This window comes from Rosa chinensis, chromosome 2 (genome assembly GCF_002994745.2).
Source record: "Rosa chinensis cultivar Old Blush chromosome 2, RchiOBHm-V2, whole genome shotgun sequence".
Taxonomy (NCBI): Eukaryota; Viridiplantae; Streptophyta; class Magnoliopsida; order Rosales; family Rosaceae; genus Rosa; species Rosa chinensis.
In genome coordinates, this window is record NC_037089.1 from 7418475 (window position 1) to 7439554 (window position 21080).

General features: G+C 36.3%; 2 protein-coding genes and 3 long non-coding RNA genes across 6 annotated transcripts; 1 reads left to right on the forward strand and 4 right to left on the reverse strand.

The window, feature by feature from the left end:
* Positions 1–37: 37 nt before the first annotated feature.
* On the forward strand, positions 38–3017 carry LOC112185428. Of its 2 annotated transcripts, XR_002930270.2 has the most exons (6): positions 38–426; positions 1240–1418; positions 1530–1615; positions 1957–2362; positions 2456–2557; positions 2828–3017. It is a non-coding gene; the product is annotated as an uncharacterized LOC112185428 (long non-coding RNA). The 2 variants fall into 2 exon arrangements; XR_005805233.1 differs by lacking the exon at positions 2456–2557 and having other exon boundaries at positions 66–426; positions 1957–2216; positions 2828–3010.
* Positions 3018–4031: 1014 nt separating this feature from the next.
* LOC121051686 lies at positions 4032–4518 on the reverse strand. The gene is made up of 3 exons (XR_005806482.1): positions 4482–4518; positions 4278–4376; positions 4032–4144 (listed from the first exon to the last, which is right to left on the reverse strand). It is a non-coding gene; the product is annotated as an uncharacterized LOC121051686 (long non-coding RNA).
* A 151-nt stretch (positions 4519–4669) lies between these two features.
* On the reverse strand, positions 4670–5561 carry LOC112183578. Its single transcript, XM_024321953.2, has 4 exons — positions 5511–5561; positions 5140–5423; positions 4881–5054; positions 4670–4784 (listed from the first exon to the last, which is right to left on the reverse strand). The coding sequence occupies exons 1-4, from the start codon at positions 5559–5561 to the stop codon at positions 4670–4672; spliced, it is 624 nt and encodes a 207-aa protein (XP_024177721.2).
* A 4990-nt stretch (positions 5562–10551) lies between these two features.
* LOC121051161 lies at positions 10552–12003 on the reverse strand. Its single transcript, XM_040513214.1, has one exon. The coding sequence runs from the start codon at positions 12001–12003 to the stop codon at positions 10552–10554; it is 1452 nt and encodes a 483-aa protein (XP_040369148.1).
* Positions 12004–12040: 37 nt separating this feature from the next.
* Positions 12041–12829, reverse strand: LOC121051563. The gene is made up of 3 exons (XR_005806099.1): positions 12808–12829; positions 12369–12445; positions 12041–12141 (listed from the first exon to the last, which is right to left on the reverse strand). It is a non-coding gene; the product is annotated as an uncharacterized LOC121051563 (long non-coding RNA).
* Between the last annotated feature and the right edge of the window lie 8251 nt (positions 12830–21080).

Here is a 21080-nt window from a genome sequence, read left to right on the forward strand (position 1 = left end):
AATGCTGGAGATGTTGAAGCGTGATTTGCAATGTTGGATCTTGACTGTTTTTCGATCAAGTGCATTTTGGGTTTGAAATTGTTCATGTGTGATCGATCTTGTTAGGTTTAGCTTCCTTTAGTGGGATTAATTTTCGATCATATGAGTTTTCTTGTGTGGCTGATCTTGTGGTCCATGGCTGTAGCATTTTGTTGTGTGATCATGCAAATCCCATTGTGAAATGCTCCATTACTTTTTTCTGTAATGGTCAGCATTTCTGTAGAGATTGTATTGCAATTGGATAGGTTCATTGACTGTGTGTATGTGCAGGACCTGCCCCGTACCTTCCCTGGTCACCCATGGTTGGACACCCCAGAAGGACATGCTGCTCTTCGTCGCGTTCTTGTTGTGTATTCGTTCCGTGATTCGGATGTGGGTTATTGTCAGGTCAGTCTCCTACACCTTTCCAATGTATAATTGGAACCATTCTTTAAGTTTCTGATGTTGTTGAAAAGTAATTTTGCTGCTTCTGTCATTGCTCTTTCATGAAGCTGGCTCCAAAAATGGCAGTATGTTTAGCAATTCTACTGTTGCCAATCTGATTGTGTTTCAGAAAATGTACTGTTCAACCATTTTCATATGTATGAAATGTGTTGGACTAATGCTTTTTGTTCAGGTTCTGTCAGTTCGTTCGTTTCTTCCTTATGGCACCTCTAATCAGCACAAGTAAAGTACATCTAACTGATCGATATCCTCCCTCCTCCTTTTGTCTTATCCTTTTTTTTTCCCTTCAAATCCTCTTTTTCTGTTAATGAGAAATGTTTTGCTGCACCACTCCACTAAAGAAAATGTCCTGCATTTGAAACTCTGAATTGCCAAATGGAGAGACTAATCAGGGAAAACCACTTAATAAAACTGTTGCAATAGTTTCCCAAATGGTTATTGCTATCAATACCATATGTTGTTCCTCAACACCCGCACCCTGATCTCATTAGGTCCTATATTACGTACCCACTGAAGTATAAGTCTTGCTAAAATGTTTTAGAAGGATCTTTCGGAACAGTTTGTATAACCACAATATGCTTGGGGGCCATTCTCTATTTGTCATTTAGTGTCTTTAGAGAATATCTTATTCGATGTATTTTCCCAGATAGTTATAAAGCAACAAAATTGGTTCTCCTTTCTTTACTTGCTTCTAAATTGATTCCTTTTGGCCGTTGGTATTTACTTAACTTGAATGGTTCAACTTTCTTGGTGCAGGGCTTAAATTATGTTGCAGCACTGTTACTGCTTGTGATGAAAACAGAGGAAGATGCATTTTAGATGCTAGCTGTTCTCCTGGAAAATGTCTTGGTCAATGACTGTTATACAAATAATTTATCAGGATGCCATGTCGAACAAAGAGTTTTCAAGGATTTTCTTGCTAATATGTGTCCAAGGTACCTTCCCTATATTTTTTTTGGTGTGTTGCTGTTCTGATTTTAGGGACTTAGCCTGAAATGACTTATATTTCTTCTATATATATTCTAAACATTTGAAGAACAATGCAGGGTAGCGGCGCATTTGGAAGCAGTGTTACCTGGATCGCGGGTCATTGCGGAACGGGTACGCGGTACGCCAATCTCTATAGAACGCGGTACGCTAATATATATTAGCTAAAATTTTTAATTAAAAATAAATTACATATGATAAATATAATTATAAAAAAAAAATAGATACCATACTATAAATAAAAATCAGGACTCCTAAACATAATTTTAATTGCGTATTTGGAAACATAACTTTTTTACATAAATATCCCTTATACATATACTATGAAAACCACATAAATTTAAAAGGGTAAACAAGTAAAATTAGATATTAGAAGTTATAAAGAATTAGGTTTAAAATCTTTTAGATATTAGCATTTTTTTCTTATTGGAATAGTCGTCATAAGAAAAAGAAAAGAAGATGAACAGCCCAACCAATCTGTTGCAGAAGTCTAGGAACGGACGAAGTCTAGAAACAAGCGCACCAGAGCTGATGCAGAAGATGGGACCGCTGAGTAAATATGGGATCGCTGGAGTCACCGATCTGGTTCGTGATCATACTGCGTTTCGGGTCGTGCGACCGGGTTCGCGGGTCGCCGGCAAACTGAGCGATCCCGGCATCTCTGTTTGGAAGCACTGGAGTTTGATGTATCCCTTGTTGCCATAGAGTGGTTTCTTTGCCTCTTTTCTAAGAGCTTGCCTTCAGAGGTTAGAGATACTTTTGACTCTATCTATCTTTTTTACTTTGAAACATAGTGAAATGATTTGTGGGTTTTTTCTGTTGCTGACACTTTCATGGTTTCATGTGGCTTTGGCAATCAAGGTACAAGAAATGGGGCCTTTTTCTTTTGCTGGTATTAGTTGCGTAGATTTACTTGCTCTTGGTTGTTAGTCATTAGACATTAATACATGAAAAGGTTGTCTGATATCATGACTTGCAATTGCAGATGAAGGAACAGGAGTTGCTTCTAACCTATCATGTTGGCGATGTTATTAATATTCTGCAGAAAACCACTCATCATCTATTTGATCCTGATGAGCTATTGACGGTAACACATTTCTCTGTGCTTGCTCTTTTCAGTGATGCGCTAGAGTGAAACTTGGCATAACATGCGTACAATACTTTCGAATAAAACCTTTTGGCATGTGGTTGTATCCTTAAACTCTTATAAACTCTACTTAGAAGCTTTGACACTTACCAATACCACTTGTTGGTTCTGTAAATTCTATGAATTTATCTTCATTCCAGGATGTATGTGTTGATAACTTATTAGACTTATGACCATCTATTTATTAATGTCTTATTCAATATTGTCCAGTTCCAACTTCAATGGGGACACAAGAGGCATCCAGAATTAGAGAAATTTATCATGAAGATCCAAAGTGAAGCTGGTCTCTTAAGAAACAAGATGTATTTCAAGTGGAATGTGCTGTGAATGTCCTATGTACTTTAGGTTCATTTTTTTTGTATTTGGTTTTGCTATAAGCTTCATTTGTGATTGCTTCCACAACATTTGTTTGTATACTACTCAACTTTTTATATAAGTGAAGGTTCTTTGCAACAAGCAAACACTACTACAAAAATTGAATCAGACGACGGCTAAAAACCGTCGTCTGATATGGCGGTAAAGCGTCGTCTATCGAGGCGCCGTCTGATGAAGATCGATTGTAGGGAACCATCGTGTGAAGGGCTCGGCAGCATGCCGGCAGCATGTCGACAGCATGTGGGCAGCCTGTCGACAGCATTAGCTGTTGTGTGACTATTATTCAGACAACGGGTACCCTTAGCAGCTGTTGTGTGATTGCAAATTACACGTCGCTTTATTTTGTGGCCGTTGTGTGAGTTTAAGTCACACAACGCTCTTTACAAGGCAGCTGTTATCTGTTTTGAATTCAGACGACGGTTGTTTATTTTTGTGCGCGTTGTGGGACTTTCATTCACACCACTCTTTTTGCTTGTAAGCATCCATTGTCTGTTTTGAATTCAGACGACGGTTGTTTATTTTTGTGCGCGTTGTGGGACTTTCATTCACACCACTCTTTTTGCTTGTAAGCATCCATTGTCTGTTTTGTTTTCAGACGACGGTTGTTTATTTTTGTGCGCGTTGTCGGACTTTTACTCACACCACTCTTTTTGCTTGTAAGCATCCATTGTCTGTTTTGAACTCAGATAATAGAAAATTAGCTAGATGTAGGCTTTCACACGACAGTCCCAAAATCAGTAATTACCAAATGAACAGTAATTAGATTAATGTATATATAGATCAATCTAATATTGTTATAACCCACATGATTGTACCTAAATGGATTACACAATGCAAAATAAGGAGCGTATCTGTATATGCTACTCCAATAGCAAAATAAGGAGCACATCTGTATATGCTACTCCAATAGCAAAATAAGGAGCACATCTATATATGCTACTCCAATGGCAAAATAAGTGAAGAAATGTACTTTAAATCATCACTTCAGACCACAAAAACACATTTCTTGCCTATTTCACATCAGAGGGCGTAGGCCATGAGCAACTGCAGACTTTACAACTTCAGGATGTTCTTCAACACATAATTTGCGAGCTCATTACGGACTTCATCAATTTCCACTTGACTATAAACATGGTTAGCTCTCCTACCCCACTGTAATAGTTTAAAAATCACAAATTAAACTCATGCCATGCCATTTGATAAACTGAAACTATAGTACGAACTCCTTTGAAAACTAACAGCAACCTTTAGACTTTGTTATTTCAAAATCAAAAGCTTCAGTTACCTTTTCTGCAAAACCCAAGTTTGTATCATGTATGATGTCCCTCATATATCTCATCACAAAATAGCCACACTGTTTGTCATTTGGCTGTGATGGAATACCCTTCAAAAATACACAACGTGCACCATCAATTAACAACATATACATATATTACTCATTATTGACTGAAGTATTATTCAAAAGTAAATGAATATATCAAACACATACTGCCATGTTCTTCCATTGAGGAAAACCTAGTCCTTTCTTGTTGCGGTCCGCTCTAAACATTGATATGGCACTATATATAAGCAGATCAACATTAGAAAAGACCAACAATTAATGTATAAGCTGACCAACAATAGAAAGGACCAGCATAGTTGAACAAACTTCCAGTGAACAAGTAAGTTTTGAGCAACTTACGTGTCAACAATATCTTTCCATTCTCCGTTACCTCCAAGGCGTTTTTTTAACGGATCCATGAAATAGACAGTGTCATTGTCCGGATCGATCACAGTTAATACCCAATGAGCACTACAGTTCATTAAAATCATTTTAGGAAAATAACCATGTGCATGTAAAAGCGGCAAATATATGAATAATAAAGCTTTGGTTTAAGCATATACATACGATGCATTGTAAGGCACTAAGAAAATCTGGTTTGGAGAAGCACTTATGAGGCGATCTTTTATACTTCGGGACCTCGTTGTTGCACTCCCACACCCTATCTCACCAGTCAAGGCTGGGTCAACGAAACCAACCATGTCTACCATTTTGGACTTTTTTAGCACATCATATAAGTACCTAAAGCACAGGGAACATACATATATCACATACTAACGAATAACCAAAAAATGTTCTAAACTTCATGTTACCGTAATAAATTTACCTCATGTACAGCACTATGATGGTTCCTGTTACTTCCGCCATGTTTGCAAGCCTTTTAACATCCAAGCCAAGTAGATAGCTCTTAGCATTAATACCGAATACGGGCTCTTCTTTATAAAAGCAAACAGCTTTCCGATCTTTGAATCCTTCTTTTCCCCACTCATATAACTTCTGCAATGCGGCTGGCAAGCTTGATTCGAGTGATTGCAAGTCAAACTCTTCTTCTACATCTTCCGCAAAATGATTCCTTTTCTGCTTCCTACTTGCTTTACCACTTGTTTTTTTCTAAATGAACAAACAAGATAGTTACCAATAGGAAAATCCTCACAATATCAAAATAAAAACTCGCTGTTCATTTACAAATATATGTACCTTTTCATCAAATATGATCAGTTTTTTTGGCCACATTACCCAGCTCCCCATAGCTTGCTTTACTGTTGTTATCTCATCTTCCACAACAAATGGAATCACAGCCTTTTCCTCCAAAGCAGCATAAACAGAAACACGTAATCTTTCATCTCCCAATGGAGTCCCATGACAAACTTCTAATGGACCATCGCTTGTGATAACCGTAGCAAGAGCAACAATATGGTCAGTTGAACCCAATGCTAACTTGCATTTCTTCTCAGTAGGATTTACCTATATATACCAACAATTGAGTAAATAATAATATACATAATAAGATGAGCACACTGATATGCAGAAACTCGTTCAACAATATAAGAACAATCTGTTTTTAGCATGAGTGGTCAATCAACAGATTTTGGGCAGCTACCCAATTCAACATATCAACTATAATAAAAACCCAGCCTAGAAATTATTGAATTCCAGAATTGAATCACACACAGATGCAACTAGAACAATATGTAAATAATTATGCAGCTAAATATACCTTTGTTCTTTGATCAAGCAAGGTCAAATCCACTGATTCTATTTCCTCTTTATCATTTATCACCCTATTAATATGCAATTGATTCTTCCCGGCATTATCTTCATGGGTAACTTCTTCAATTGCTGCTTCAAAATCAATGTTCGACTCCTTGACCTTTGAAGTCTTCTTCCTCTGATTTTGCAGCAACTCTTTCTCCATCGCATCCAAAACATTTTTCACTGCGCCATCTTCTACAACATTGTCTTGTTTGTCAGGAGCCTTAAGACATGAATCTTTTGCATGTGAACAACTTGCTTGGCCAGATGTGTGGTCATTGCCCACAACTTTTCCTACTCCAACAGTGGTAACTGCCTCATGGCTCCTTACATCAACTCTTGCTTCCAATTGTTCAATCCTAGAAAGTAAGATTGCCCTTTCAGTTGCCATTATCTTTTCCCTTTCTTCAGCTGCTATCTTTTCCCTCTCTTCAGCCCCTATCTTTTCCCTCTCCTCGGCCGCTATCTCTTCCCTCTCTTCAGCATATATCTTCTCCCTCAACTCATCCTCCAATTTCTGTTTCTCTTCTTCAAGTATCTTCCTCACACTTTGTCTCATTGACTCATTAACGCTCTCCTTTCTGCGTTTTGGAAGGTTGAAGTATCCATTTGGGTTACACACATAACCCCCTATGCCTCTAACTCTTCCCGTGTGCTCCGGAGTCCCCAAAGCTAATGTCAGCACATCGTTACTTCCATTTACGGTCAGCTCACCGTCACGTTCCTTGCGTTTCAGTGTCTCCTACCATATGCAATAAAGGTTTCAGGTTAAATATCAGAAATGCAATAATGACAGCAAACTAGAATAGCAAAATGAAACGAGATACATACAATTTTTTCAGCAGTTTCTTTAATCACATCATGTTTAAAAGTTCCTTGTTTGGTTTGGCGTGCTTTGACCCAAAGTGTTGCTCTATCGATTTCCTTCTCCGGCTCGATTTTAGACTATATCTCAAAAAAGCTCCATCAGATTTACATTAAAATGATATATGATGTAGCCTTACAGCTAAAAATATCTGACATTTGTACTAACCAGCTCTTCTCTCAATCCCGCGTATCCCTTACGCGACATATGGTGATCATACACATTTTTACGGCGCCTTGCCTTTTGTTCCTCATGCTTTTTCTGCATTTCATTTACATAAATAAGCACACATCTTATTCTTATGTCTTTCTGAAATGTAGTTAAACATTTGATCAAGAAACGTACCAAAAATGACTCGCTTGTCCTTTCCTTTACAAAAACATTCCAGTCATCAACCGTTATAAACCTATAGTCATCTGGGGGAAATTGTAAAGATTCAGGAGCATCCAAATATGGCAACACATACAATGTTGTCAGTCTTGACTTAAATTCTCTCCATTTCGTTCCAGCAGATTTTAAAACCATCTTCTTGCATTCAGGTCCCAATACAAATGATGTCTGCATAAAAACAAGCATTGATGGCAGCAAAAATATAAGAACATGCTTCTAACATGTTTGTGTATTAATAAAAAGAAACTTCAGTTGCATAAATAATATTAGGACATGTCTCTAACATGAATGTGAATTAACAAAGAAAGCTGCAGTAGCATAAATAATATTAGAGTATGCTCTAACATTAAAAACTCACTAATAATTAATAAACACTTACCAAAACGTTCTCCCATAGACTGTTTTTTTTGTCTTCGATACATTAGGCCAAGATGCTATTGAAATTGGGATATTGGTTCTTGCCAAAACGCCGATGTAGGATTGTAGTGCATCTGCATTATTCCCTATTGGATCCCCATTCTTATCAAATTGGACTATAAGTTTCTTCTTTAGAATCCTGCCCGTTGTCATCCTTGACATTGTAACGCGGTGACGCTTGAGCAGCTTCAGCCCTCCAGTACATCCCTCATCCTCCTCCTGCGTCTTCTTCTTCTTCCCGCGCTTCTTTCTTTTACTCACACTTGCAGCAGAATCTCTTTGTGAAACAGATTCCCTATCCTTGGTCTTTGAAGACTTCGACTTCCTTACTTTATGTGATTTTGAAGTCTTCTTTGTTGGTGATGACACAGCCTTTGAATGCACCATTATCTATACCAAGCAAAAAACCAATAAGTTGAAACTATAGTACTTATACTCTGCACAACATATATATATATAATAGTAATTTCATTTCAACATAGAATCCATTTTATATGCTGCCACAAAGTTTAATCATTCAACTTGGTATCTTATCACCCCATTAAATTAAGCAAGTTTATAGAATCAATTGTAGAGTTTAATTGACTAACCTTATTTTGCAATTAAAATTTTCCAGTAGCTTGTTAAGCTCTCGTTCTCTCTTACCCTTCAATCACCACAAGTTTCCTGCCAAAATATAACAAAATAGGTACTTTAGTACAAAAGTTAGGCAAAACGGACGCTTACCTACTAAGCATTTAAATAAAAACAAATCAATCATCATCCAAATACATTCAAATGAATACCGATTAGTCATGAATATAAGTACAATGAAGAAAAATCAAATCAGCTAAATAACCCAGGTCAGATTCCAACTTCAACATAAACATGTACAAACAACCATATAAGGCACAGTAATATGAAATTCATTACATGCATTAACAAACTTAATCATTCTTCAAGTAACATTACAATGAGCAGTTCTATTATTCATTAACCAAAATGGTCTCACTTTCTGCTCTAATGTAACCTATTTCTCCCTCTCCACTCTCAATAGATGGCATTCTATCAGTGAAGGGCTGATGATCAATTATAGTGTCTCCAAGCTCATCATCATGAGCCAAGTCATTGTAATCCCTTTGTGGGACTCTTAGAACAACTGACCACCTAGGATCCACAGGATCTTGGACATAAAAAATTTGATAGACAGATGTAGCCAAAGCAAATATGTCATTTAGATGGCCTATCCTTTTCAAATTCACTAACGTGAAACCAAGGTCGTCGACCTTGACACCCTTTGAACTCTCAACCCAATCACACTTAAAGAGGGGCAGTCTAAACTTAGCATAATCCAACTCCCAAATTTCATCTATCACCCCATAGAAGCTCATATCATCATTTACAGGTTTTCTGTCCCTAGCACTAGTAACAACCATAGCTTCAGCCTCTAGGTAGACGCCACTATTCTGACACACTCGAACATTGTCAAGTGACTTTGTGTAAAACTGAACTCCGTCGATCTTGTAACTGTTGAATCTTGCTACTTCATGGCTTGGTCCTTCCGCAATCCACCGAACTGTTTCAGATATGTTGCTTTCAGGATCATCCAATTGTTGCCCCACCTGTAAAGATAAATTATTACTAAGTCAGGCCTACATAAACAAGCATCATTTAACTAATTGAAAGCAGCTAAAAGATGATATAGAACTTCATACATCCCATGCCTTACCCTTATCTTCACCCAATTTGCAAATGAATTGTTTTGTTTGTCTTTAAGCCACTTCTTATTCTTTTTGAACCTCGGAAAAGCTGCCTTCAAATATTCCATATGCTCGCTGCAGACAAAAAGCCAAAAAAAGTTGCAGGGTAAAATATATCTTATGAAGAGATTAATATTAAATATAGAGAAGAGAAAAGATAAACAAAAAATTGGACTTACATAAAGTAGGCTCTGAACTCTTCGGTGTTTTGTAGAACACAAAGATGTGCTTGGTTGAACTCACTACCATAGAGAGAGGACACTTTAGCACCAGAAGTAGGCTTGCACTCCTTAGAACGCTGTTTTGGAATTCCAATAGTTTGGTCGGACAATAAGCGTTCGGCTAAAAACTCCACAGCTTCTTCTGCAATGTAATTCTCTGCTATACAACCCTCAGGACGATTTCTATTGCGAACATAACCCTTCCAAACCTTCATGTATCTTTCAAACGGATACATCCACCGATAGAAAACTGGTCCACATAATTCAACTTCTCTCACTAGGTGAACCGTCAAATGTACCATTATGTCGAAGAATGAAGGAGGAAAATACTTCTCAAGCAAGCACAATGTCTCAACAATATCACTTTGAATTTTGGGCAGCTTAGATACCTCAAATGATTTGCTGCAAATCTCAGTAAAGAAAAGACATAACCTGATAACAGCAACTCTAACCAGTTTGTCTAATACAGCCCTTAATGCAACGGGAAGGAGTTGTTGCATTAACACATGACAATCATGAGACTTCATCCCACTAAGCCTTAGATCATCCATTGAAACCAGATTGTGAATGTTCGAACAGTAGTTATGAGGGACCTTCATACAACAAAAACAACCACAGACTAATTTCTTCTCATCTAAGGTCAGATTCCAACTCGCTAATGGCAAGCGATTTTTTTTCGGACCATCAAGATTAGGTGCAAGTTCAGTTCTAATGCCCATCTCAACCAGATCTAAACGGGCCTTCATGCCATCTTTTGTTTTTCCTGGAATGTTTAACAATGTGCCTAAAAGACTATCACAAACATTTTTTTCAATATGCATCACATCTAGGCAGTGGCGAACCGGAAGAAATTTTCAGTATTTAAGTTCAAAAAAGATGGACTTCTTCTTCCAACAAGGTCTATTTTCATCCTCATCCCCTTTGTACGGAGGAGAAGGATGTTTCTTCCCAAATGGCCAACTTAACACTTCTTCTTCCATCCTTTTCAGAACTTCTTCTCCACTCAATGAAACAGGAGCAGCCTCAAGTTCTTGGTGGTTATCAAAAGCAGCCCGTTGCTTTCGGTAAGGATGGTTTCTTGCTTTCCACCTTCTATGCCTCATATAAGCCATCTTCCCTCCATGGACCAACCTCTTTGGTAATGTCTTTTCAAGACATATTGGGCATGCATTATACCCTTTAACAATGCTCCCAGACAAGTTACCATAGGCTGGGAAGTCATTGATTGTCCAAAAAAGTGCAGCCTTAAGAGTAAAATACTCGTTGCTGCAGGCATCATAAACTCCCTTTACTCCCTCCCAAAGAACTTTCAAATCTTCGATTAATGGTTCTAAATAGACATCGATGTCATTTCCAGGTTGTTTAGGCCCGGAAATCAACAACGTTAACATCATGTATTTTCTTTTCATACAAAGCCAAGGAGGAAGATTATAGTTGACAAGAATGACTGGCCAACAACTGTATTTGCTGCTTAGGGAACTATGAGGATTAAAGTCATCTGATGATAGCACAAGCCTAAGGTTTCTTGACTCTAAACCAAACTCGGGCCACTTCTCATCAACTGATTTCCAGGTCAACGCATCAGCCGGGTGACGCATTAACCCATCTTTTCGTCTATCAGTGGCATGCCAAGTCAAACTACTAGATGTTTTTGTAGATTGAAACATTCTCTTAAACCTAGGAATCGGTGGAAAATACCAGAGTACCTTAGCGGGTACACCCTCTCTCTCCTTGGAATTTTTTCCCACTTTCCACCTAGAGACGCCACATGTAGGACAATTGACATTATCTGTGTACTGTTTTCTGTACAAAATGCAGTCATTAGGACATGCATGTATCTTCCTATAATCCATCCCTAGTGCCCCCAGAGTCTTCTTGGCCTCGTAAACAGATGTAGGAATTTCATTACCTTCCTGAAGATGCTCACCAAAAGTAATCAGCCAATCAGAATAAGCTGCATCGCTCATTCCATGTTTAGCTTTTAAATTATACAACTTCACCAGCACACTCAACTTTGTGAATCGTACACAGCCAGGGTATAATGGCTTATTTGCATCCTCAACAAACTCCTTAAAATCATTGCACTCTGATGAAAACTCATCCTCCTCATCAGACCCATCCATTGTACAATCTACCCCAACATTCCCACCCACAGATTCAAATTCAATTGAACCTGAGGCTGAATCTTCACTACTACCCAAAGACGTATCTTCTTTCTCCCCATGCCACTTCCATACCTTATAAGTTTCATCAACCCCATTATAATACAAATGAGTCTTGATAACAGAGATAGGAAAGAAATCCATATTGCCACATTTTGAACATGGACAAGCAACATTGTTAGGATTTTTCACATTTTCTAAAGCAAACTTCAAGAAACTTCCCACCCCTAACTCATAAGCTAAAGATCTTTTATCTGCATGCATCCAAGACCTATCTTCCATCTAAATAAAGAAGACAACAAATAGCATATCATTCCGCTGTTCCACAACACATATACAAATACACAACATTCAAAATCCAAAGTTTAAGCATATATATATAGATAAAATTCTCATCAACAACCCATATTATATCTTGCCACAAAGTTTAAGCATTCAACAAAACAACTTATCAACCCCATTAAAGTAACCAAGTTCAAAGAATCAATTGTATGGTTGAATTGACTAACCTTCGTTTGCTATTAAAATTTTCCAGCAGCTTTTTGAGCTCCCTTTCTCTCTTACCCTTGCAATCTCCACAAGTTTCCTGCCGTTCATGTAACAAAAGAGGTACTTTAGTACATAACCAATGGCAAAACGGATGCTTACAGGATCTTAGCATTTAAATAAACCTTGGTTAGTGGACTGGAAGAAAGTAACAACACTCATAGATCAAAAAAAATCTCTAAACTTCTCGAGTTTACTTATAATAAAATCATTACTTAGTAAGAGCAGTATGCAAAACTGATGCAAATCACTATAAAATTGAACCAATATCAAGATTTAATTAGTAATTTCTACAGGTAAGTGCAATGAAAATATAGGGTTGATGTATCCTCATCAACTTCTCATTGTTCAATCATTAACCAACCAAATGAAAATAGAACATCATAAAGTAAGTAAAGTTACCGTGTTTAATCTTCTTGCCCAAGGTATCAATACTCCATCTAAGCCTCCAACTCTTGTTGAATTTGAGAAAACCTTCAAATAGAACAACAATCAAGTATCTTGGTTAGAATTTCAAATAAGAGATCAAAACGGCACCTAAAGATTAACTACATGTGTTCTGAACAATGTTACTAAATTCCCTGTATCATTCAATCCAAATTAATAAAGCAACAAATATCAACTCATCTAGACCATAAGGTGCTCATTATGTTGCAAAATTAATCTCCAACATTCAATAGAAAGGCTTGAATTTAACTTGAACAACAATCAAGTTTTCGGTTTCTTGTTCTTATCTTTACTGTCCAAATGAGATACCATTATATTATAAAAAAAAAAAAAAAGACATTCTCAAATAAATAATAATACTCCGAGTGCATCCATGCACCAAATTTTAGTATCTTCCATAATAGATAATACCTCTAAGTGACATCAGTAGCACTTTAGCAGTTTATTATAGCATTGCTATCTACCTAAAATATCACCAAACGCACAGGACCAAAAACAATTGACAGGAAATTAAAAAAAACAAAAATTAAACTTGCGAATCAGAGAAACTCCAATGTTTGACAGGAAGCGTGGAACTCGTATACTTAATTGCTAATTTGCTTTAAACATTGACATTACAGTTCACAATGGGGTTGATTAAGTCAAGGCTAAATTTTGAGCTATTCCAATAGTCACCATTTATATATATGTTAGTTAAGCAGGAAGTCTCACTAACCACTAATATATATTGCTACTTTCCCTCTCATGAGCAAAACTTTCTTGAGTTGACAATAAAATTTTTACGTCTCGAACCAAATATATTTCACATTAACATCAAGTCAACAATAAGATATGGTTACGAAGATATAGAATGGGCTGTACATGTAAAGGTATTTTATGCTCATGAGTTCATCTCATCGATTCCTGATGAGTATACAATTCTTACGATTACTAATTGTTGAGCAAACCCACAACACTAGTATGTGCTCTAAATTCTGAAACTGAATATTAGATCAAGGCAAGTAATTTTAAAATTGAAAGAATCTGTCCATTTTGTCCACAATGACAAGATGCAAGAACTATATATCAACAATCCTCGATACTCAAATGGATAACTAGATGTCTTACTTCTGTTTTAAATTCATTGTTCTTTTATTTATGCATGCATTGAAAATTTAGTTGACAATAATGCAAGCAGATGTTGATTCTGGTTTTCAAAAGTTCAATCTGTAATAAAGAGTTCATTTTGAATATAAGCTAAAAGCCAAAAACCCAATTTCACAGAGATAGAGGATTGCACTTTTCAGCTTCCATTTTGATTTAACTGTAAATTACCTAATTAAACTATGCATTTTGAATCAGGATTCAGTAATATGGTTTCCACTGCATAAACTCAAGAAGATTGTCATACATGACTAGATGATAATCACTAACCAATCCCTATATTTTCTTTTATAAATTTTGAATTGAGAAGTATTTTTACGGAGCAGAACAGAATAGAAAATCTGCACAAATCCTCCAGAAAATATGAACTATATGCTTACAGAAAGCTACTAGATTCACAAAAGTAATTAAGCTCCATGGTTAAAGTAATGTATCCCAACATCAAAAACCAATTCACATTGTAAATTCGACCAGAATAGCTGAAATAACCCAATATTCATACCAAGAACAGCAGGATCCATCATATCTAACCAAAATCAAGCACACAATAGACCCACAATCAAACAGCAGAAAGAATCTATTCTATTCTATTATCATCAATTGGCTGGGTATTCCAGAAAACCAGACTTTCTGTCTTGGGTTGAATTTACCTTCTCTATTCCAGAAAACCGCATGATAATTACAACAATATATCGTAACTTGAGAGGACCCAAGTGAAAACAAGATGTAATAGCAAAACCGAGTTACAGAATCGAAGAGAATCAACAGAAAGAAACGATTTCATACCAGAAATTTGATCTTGTAGCTGGGTGCGACGGGAAAAAGAAACAATTTGGTCTCCACTTGCCCCTGGGTGCGACGAGAACCAGTCGGAGAGGCTAACAGTGCTTCGTTCCAAGGGAATCGATTAGATCTAGAGAGGCTGAACTGGCGTCATCTCAGTTCATCGACTCAATCTCAGTTCACCGACTCAATCTCATTCTAAGAGAGATGAGATTGGTTAGAGAGAAGAATGAGGGTTTGGGAGAGTGAGGTCTAGGCTACAGAGTGAGGAATTTCGTTTGGCTTTGGGTATGTTGAGATAGAGAGGATTCTGGTTTTGGATTAGGTGTGTCGAGAGTGAGGCCACTGGGCGAGAGCTAGCTAGGTCTTGTTTTTGGATCTGTCGACAGTGAGGTGAGTCAATTAACATAGAGCAAGGGCTAGCTGTCGAAAGAGGGGTACGTTTTGCTATTATTTAGTTCTTTTTGTTATGTTTTTTTCTCCAAGTGTTGGGGTTTCAGCCGGATTTGTGAGGCCCTATCAATTTGGACAAGGAATCACACAATGGGTTTACGTAAGAACGTCGTCTGAATACAATCAAAGGCCTCGTCTCTTATTAATTGGACTTCCCGCCTTGAGGAGCTGGAGAAAGATGGAGGAGGGAAATTTCCCTCCTTTCTGTCAGACATATTTATTAGACGACAGGTTTTTTGTTTATCGTCGTATGACTGACACATGTTGGGGAAAATTTAGGGCTTCAGATGGGTTTGGCATGACATAACTTGGTGGCAAACTTGGCGCTCAAATTTTTTTAGGGTCATACAACGGTTCTGTCCTTATACGTCTTCTGAATTGATTCATAATTCCATATCAGACGACAAATTTTCTAAAAACAACGTCTAAAAAAATAAAAATCAATCACACGACGGAAAACTCTAGTATGTCGTCTGAGTGGCGTCTTCTGATTCAATTTTTCTAGTAGTGAAAGAATTAGTCAGATTTGTTATTCTTTTTATTTATAAATTCATGGGTGATATTGGAACAATAGAGAATTGATTTTTTTTTTAATTTAAAAAAATTGAATTTACGGCGCGCAAAGTATGCCTTAAACTAAATTTAACGGCGTGCTTTTGGGTCATTTACGGCGTGCAAAGTAAATTTTACTACGTGCTTTTGAGTTATTTATGGCATGAAAAGCAAATTTAACAGCGTGCTTTTAGGTTATTTACTGCGTGCACAATGCACGCCGTAAAAAAGTTAAATTTGTTTTTTTACAACACGGTCTATAAGGGCGCATATTTATACGGATTCGCACGTCGTAAATTACCATTTACTGCGTTTTTCGCACGTCGTAAATGACTCGTTTTCCTGTAGTGAAAGATATATGTGGGTTTTTGAAAATTTGATATCCTCTAATATATTGGACTTCAGTAAGCATTGTTGCAATTGAAAATGATTCTGAATAGGTATTATTGCTATTTTGTTTTGATCGAAAGACCTAGCTAGCAACGGCATTAAGCTAATTAATCTCGCTCTCGCATGTTTATTCCTCGATCGACACCCTGTTAAATGGTCTGGAGACCAGCTTTGAGTTGCATGATCAATTCCATGTAACTGGAGTAACGTTCATGCAATTGGAGCTATGCCTCTATAGAGAGTTTTTACAGCCAACAGCTTATTCCATAGATTGGTTGTAATTAAGGAGACTCAACAGAGCCCTGTCTGTTATATTCCAGTTCTTATAGCTAGGCGACTTCACGTCATCTCAGATGTCATGCCATCTTTTTGGGACAAGAAAAACTATTCTGGAAGGCATGGATAACCAAACATCAATGTAAGCAGATGGGTTGCCTTTAATAGAGTCTGAAGTTAACATCTCCACGTAATCAAATTGTCATTGATCAAGTCTGGTTGTTATGAGATCCAGTAAAGAAGATATCATTGTTGATTATCGTGTTCTATGAGTCGGAAAAGAAAAACTATCTATTAATATTCAGTTAATTTTGAACCACAGAGCAAAGCTACCATGAATAAACTCTAATTTTGAACCACAGAGTAAAGCTACCAAAAGTTGATAAACAATTTAAAGTATGATGCCTAGAAAAATTGACAATGGATGGAGTGTCCCAAACCCTTATAAACTCATAAGTAAAGTTATATTTTTCTAATATGAAAGTTATATTTATACACATTCTCAACAAGACTAAAATGAAGATGCAGTCTTGCATAGCCGAACAGTTGCAGCTCACCTCTCCTCCGTAGTACAACCTATGTTAAGACATTTATGAGAGTTTAATTATTCTTGTAATGTTGCGTAAAAGATAGAATATGAAACTCCTTCATTACTAGTCAAAATTTCAATATGAGTCAATGGTCATAGTATACGTACGCTCACAGTACAGTATACGTACGCTCACATTCTAAGTCCGCACTTTACAACCCATAGCACAGTTAAAGCTATTGTACAGTGGATTTGTGGTCAACTCTGACCTCTCACCAATAAAAGTAGATGGTCATTGTCGTGTTTTTGCTAGCTACAATTCAAAATTCAAATGCTCAATATTACCGATCAAGAAAAGTTGATGTCTGATGTCCTTCCTGACCTGTTCCCAGAGACCCGGCCAGATCAATCACTACAAAATTGGTTTATATATAGAACATCGGACATGACGGTCCAATCTCCATGTACTCAATCTCGATCGACCTAGTTTTAAGTCTCTCTTTTGCACATGGCTGGTCTTTCAAAAGAACGTACTGGTTCTATAGTATAATGTAAACGTGAAAAACTCGTCGACTATTATGTGTAAGCTAAGCTAGCTAACACAGGTTGGTTCATTAGTCAATAACGTATGATGCAAGATTTCTTTTTTCTTGTCACTGTCAACTTGTCGCCTGCGTGTGTTATTACAATGGAATCAGAGACCTTCTTGGAGTGTTTTCTTCTTCTTCTTTGTTTCTGTGTGTCTGCCAGTGTTTTCTTGACATTAAGAATAAGACCACAATGATATGAATCATTATGAATCATGATACTAAATTTCAATGCTTGGATAATTGTAGAAGATGCAGTCTCATGCGGCTGCTGCCTACCATTCTCTTCCGATTTCAAAATTATGGGAGATTAGCTACTTGGAAGTAGTTGTTATAGGGCACGAAACCTACCACCATTCCGAATGAGAGGAGACTATATATCCTGCTCTAGCCTACCACTTAGAACAATTCAAACTGATCGAATGGGTTCGGATATTGGTTGCATTTTATTGTATCGAAGGAAACAACTAAAAAGAAACATCTAGCGCTTCCTCTAAGCTATTTGTGTCAATTCCTTCAATGGAGATGTTCACATGTTCTTAATTTTCTTTTGATGTTTCTCTTCATCAAGAGAGGGTTGACGGAGTCATCGGATCTCGGTGTTTTTCCCTTTGGTGTAATTTTTGTTGATGATGTAATGTACTATTAGCTTTCATGCACCACACTTACCACTATAATTCATTTACTTCAACTCTGTCAAAACAAATTCACAAAGTTCGATCTTTTGGACTGCATAAAGGGAAATGAAATAAGCAACACAGTACAAATAATCACCATATTCTCCAGATATTCATTGTCCTGTTCCTTTTGTATTTGCTGTGCACCTTTAATTTGTAATATTGGGTGTAGGCCTCCATGTAAGTCCTCTAATCTTAGCTATGTACGTTCTTGAGAGGAATTCAGCCTCAGAATTAAGGTCCCCATCATGAGACTATGGCTCTAGCTAGATCGAGCATCCGTGAAAGACTGAAAGTTACAATTAAGAGAGAACCTCAAAAAATAAGACAGAGCACATGCAAATGTCGATCGATCGTTAAATGTAAATATGCTTTATAATTAACTAACTTAATTAATGATGATGCACTTCGATCACGATCTTCTTCTCTGTCTTTGTATGCAAAATCATATTGAGCTGAGATTATTAACGAGTTGTTAGTTGAGTTGGCAGAGACCTACAAAGACCTATGAGTATGCATGTGTAGACACATAAGAACTAAACCCCTCTCTACAGAAGATCTTGCAGTACTAGTGATGCTCGTAATAATTAAACTTAATTTATGTTTCAACTCAATTTTCTTAATAACCAAGTAATAAGTTTCCGACTCATATACAATATCATGCTAATCCAATTACTTGTACTCATGAATAGAATTAAGCAGTGACATATGCATCCATATGCCATGAAAATTAAGCCCCATTTATCTTTTACATGGAAAATGTGTACAGTATATTAGCAATCAAGAAAATTAGCTTCTTCTTCTTTTTTTTCTTTTTCTTTTATCACTATAAACCTTGATCGAAGAAAATTGATTAAAAATAAACAAGAACCAATTTAATGTAGAAGACTGAAATTGATGGGTAGGACTTCTCCGGCAGTCCCTTTGATTTTTATGTGATCTCGATTACCTCCCTTTGATTTATATATGATCTCGTTTACCAATTTGTGGAGCCTTCTATAGTTATGTAGAAATTAATTAATTTTTAGACTCTTAAAATAAGAACACAGATTGATATTGCTACAAACACACGCGCGCACCACAGACAATAACGTCCCGCACTTTCCAGCCATAATAAGACTTGATATGTCTTTAAATTAATGACTTCGATCCCTTCCACGCCACAGTTGTCTTCGCAGAATATATAATTTCTGGATTTTCAACACATGATACATACATGTAGGGATAATTGACCATAATCATTTTTTTCTGTAATATATAAATTTGAATTGAATATTTAATTCTGAAAGCTTGTCCTTTTAATGAAAAAAGTGTGATAAAATGCTATAAAGAGTCATTTCATATACAATATGACAATGGATACTAATCTAAGATCAATTTAAAGAGATATGGTATTCACCAGTCACATCTTGATTGTTAAAATTATTAATTTGAGAGCTCGAAATAATAAGGGACGTCAAAAATTCTTATACGAGGCTAATTTTTTATTTCCGGCATTAATTAGTAATGATCTCTATAGCTACGTCAGATTATGGACCACAATGCTCAGCAATGCTTAGCAGGACTCACGAGAAAGGCGAGTCACTCATCACCGTACCACTGAATTGTACATGATCTATGGCCAAGTCCAGTCTGTGATCGATGTTAACCGATCGATATTAAGGCTATAAGAAGCCTAGATCAGTAACTATTCCAGTCAAAGATAACGAGATGCAATGTCTGAATGTCATGGTACATACTTGCTCTAACATCTAAGTTTTATTAACCAATAAGAGGTGAGGTGAGACAAATAGTTTCATCTAGATCGAGTTTTTGTAAATCTTAAAAGAACTTCACATTCTAGGTCATGAAGTGGGAGAATTCTTGGGTACCTTGGTGTTTGCCATACCCTCATTTTGTTAAATATTTTGGACTATTGGATTAGTAATATATTCAATAGTTCAAAATATTTAACAAATTGGTAACTTGTTTAGCCCTTGGCCTTTCTAATTATGCTACTCATTTCCAATAAGCAAAAATGTTAACACTAACTACTAATTGAATTGAAAACAATAAAGATAGTGAAAACAATAAAGCCAATTAATATTTGATTATCAATTGACAATTATGATTTTTCCTTTTTCAAAAAAAATTAAAAGAACCTTAATTCTATCCTAAGTTCACCGAATTACTATTAGTTAAATAGTCTATATTACTAATTAATTTTATTATTAGTGAATTAATGTTTGATTAATGCTTGTTATTAATGGACAATTACACAATTGAAAATTATGTTTTTTCCTTATTAAAAACAAAACCTTCTAACCTAAGTTTGTAAAATTAGTATTAGTTAAGTAGTCTTTATTACCAATTAATTATATCATTAGTAGTTTCCTTAACCAAATATAATTCTTTTTACATGCATTTTATGACAACTACAACAATTAGTGTAAAAATAAATAATATTTGTTTTAAATGTAGTCAAATGAGAACCTACTTTAGGACTTATTTACTCAAATGAGAATCTACTTTACTCTAATGAGAACTTACTTTACTCTAATGAGAACCTATTACAATTACCACGTTTAGGACTTAATTACTCAAATGAGAACCTACTTTACTCTAACGAAGACCTTATTTACTTTAATGAGGATTTTTTTCTAATTACCACATGTGTCCTCAAAGTGGTTACATGAGTCCCCAGAGTGGTAAATATTATATAAAATAGAACATGTATGAGAAATGTTAATGTCCATAGCTTTACCCGTCCTCATTTGTGTAATAAAGTTCTCCCTTGCGTAATGAAAGTAATATATTGTGTAATGTCCAACGTCGAATTAGTAATTACTTTTAATCGAC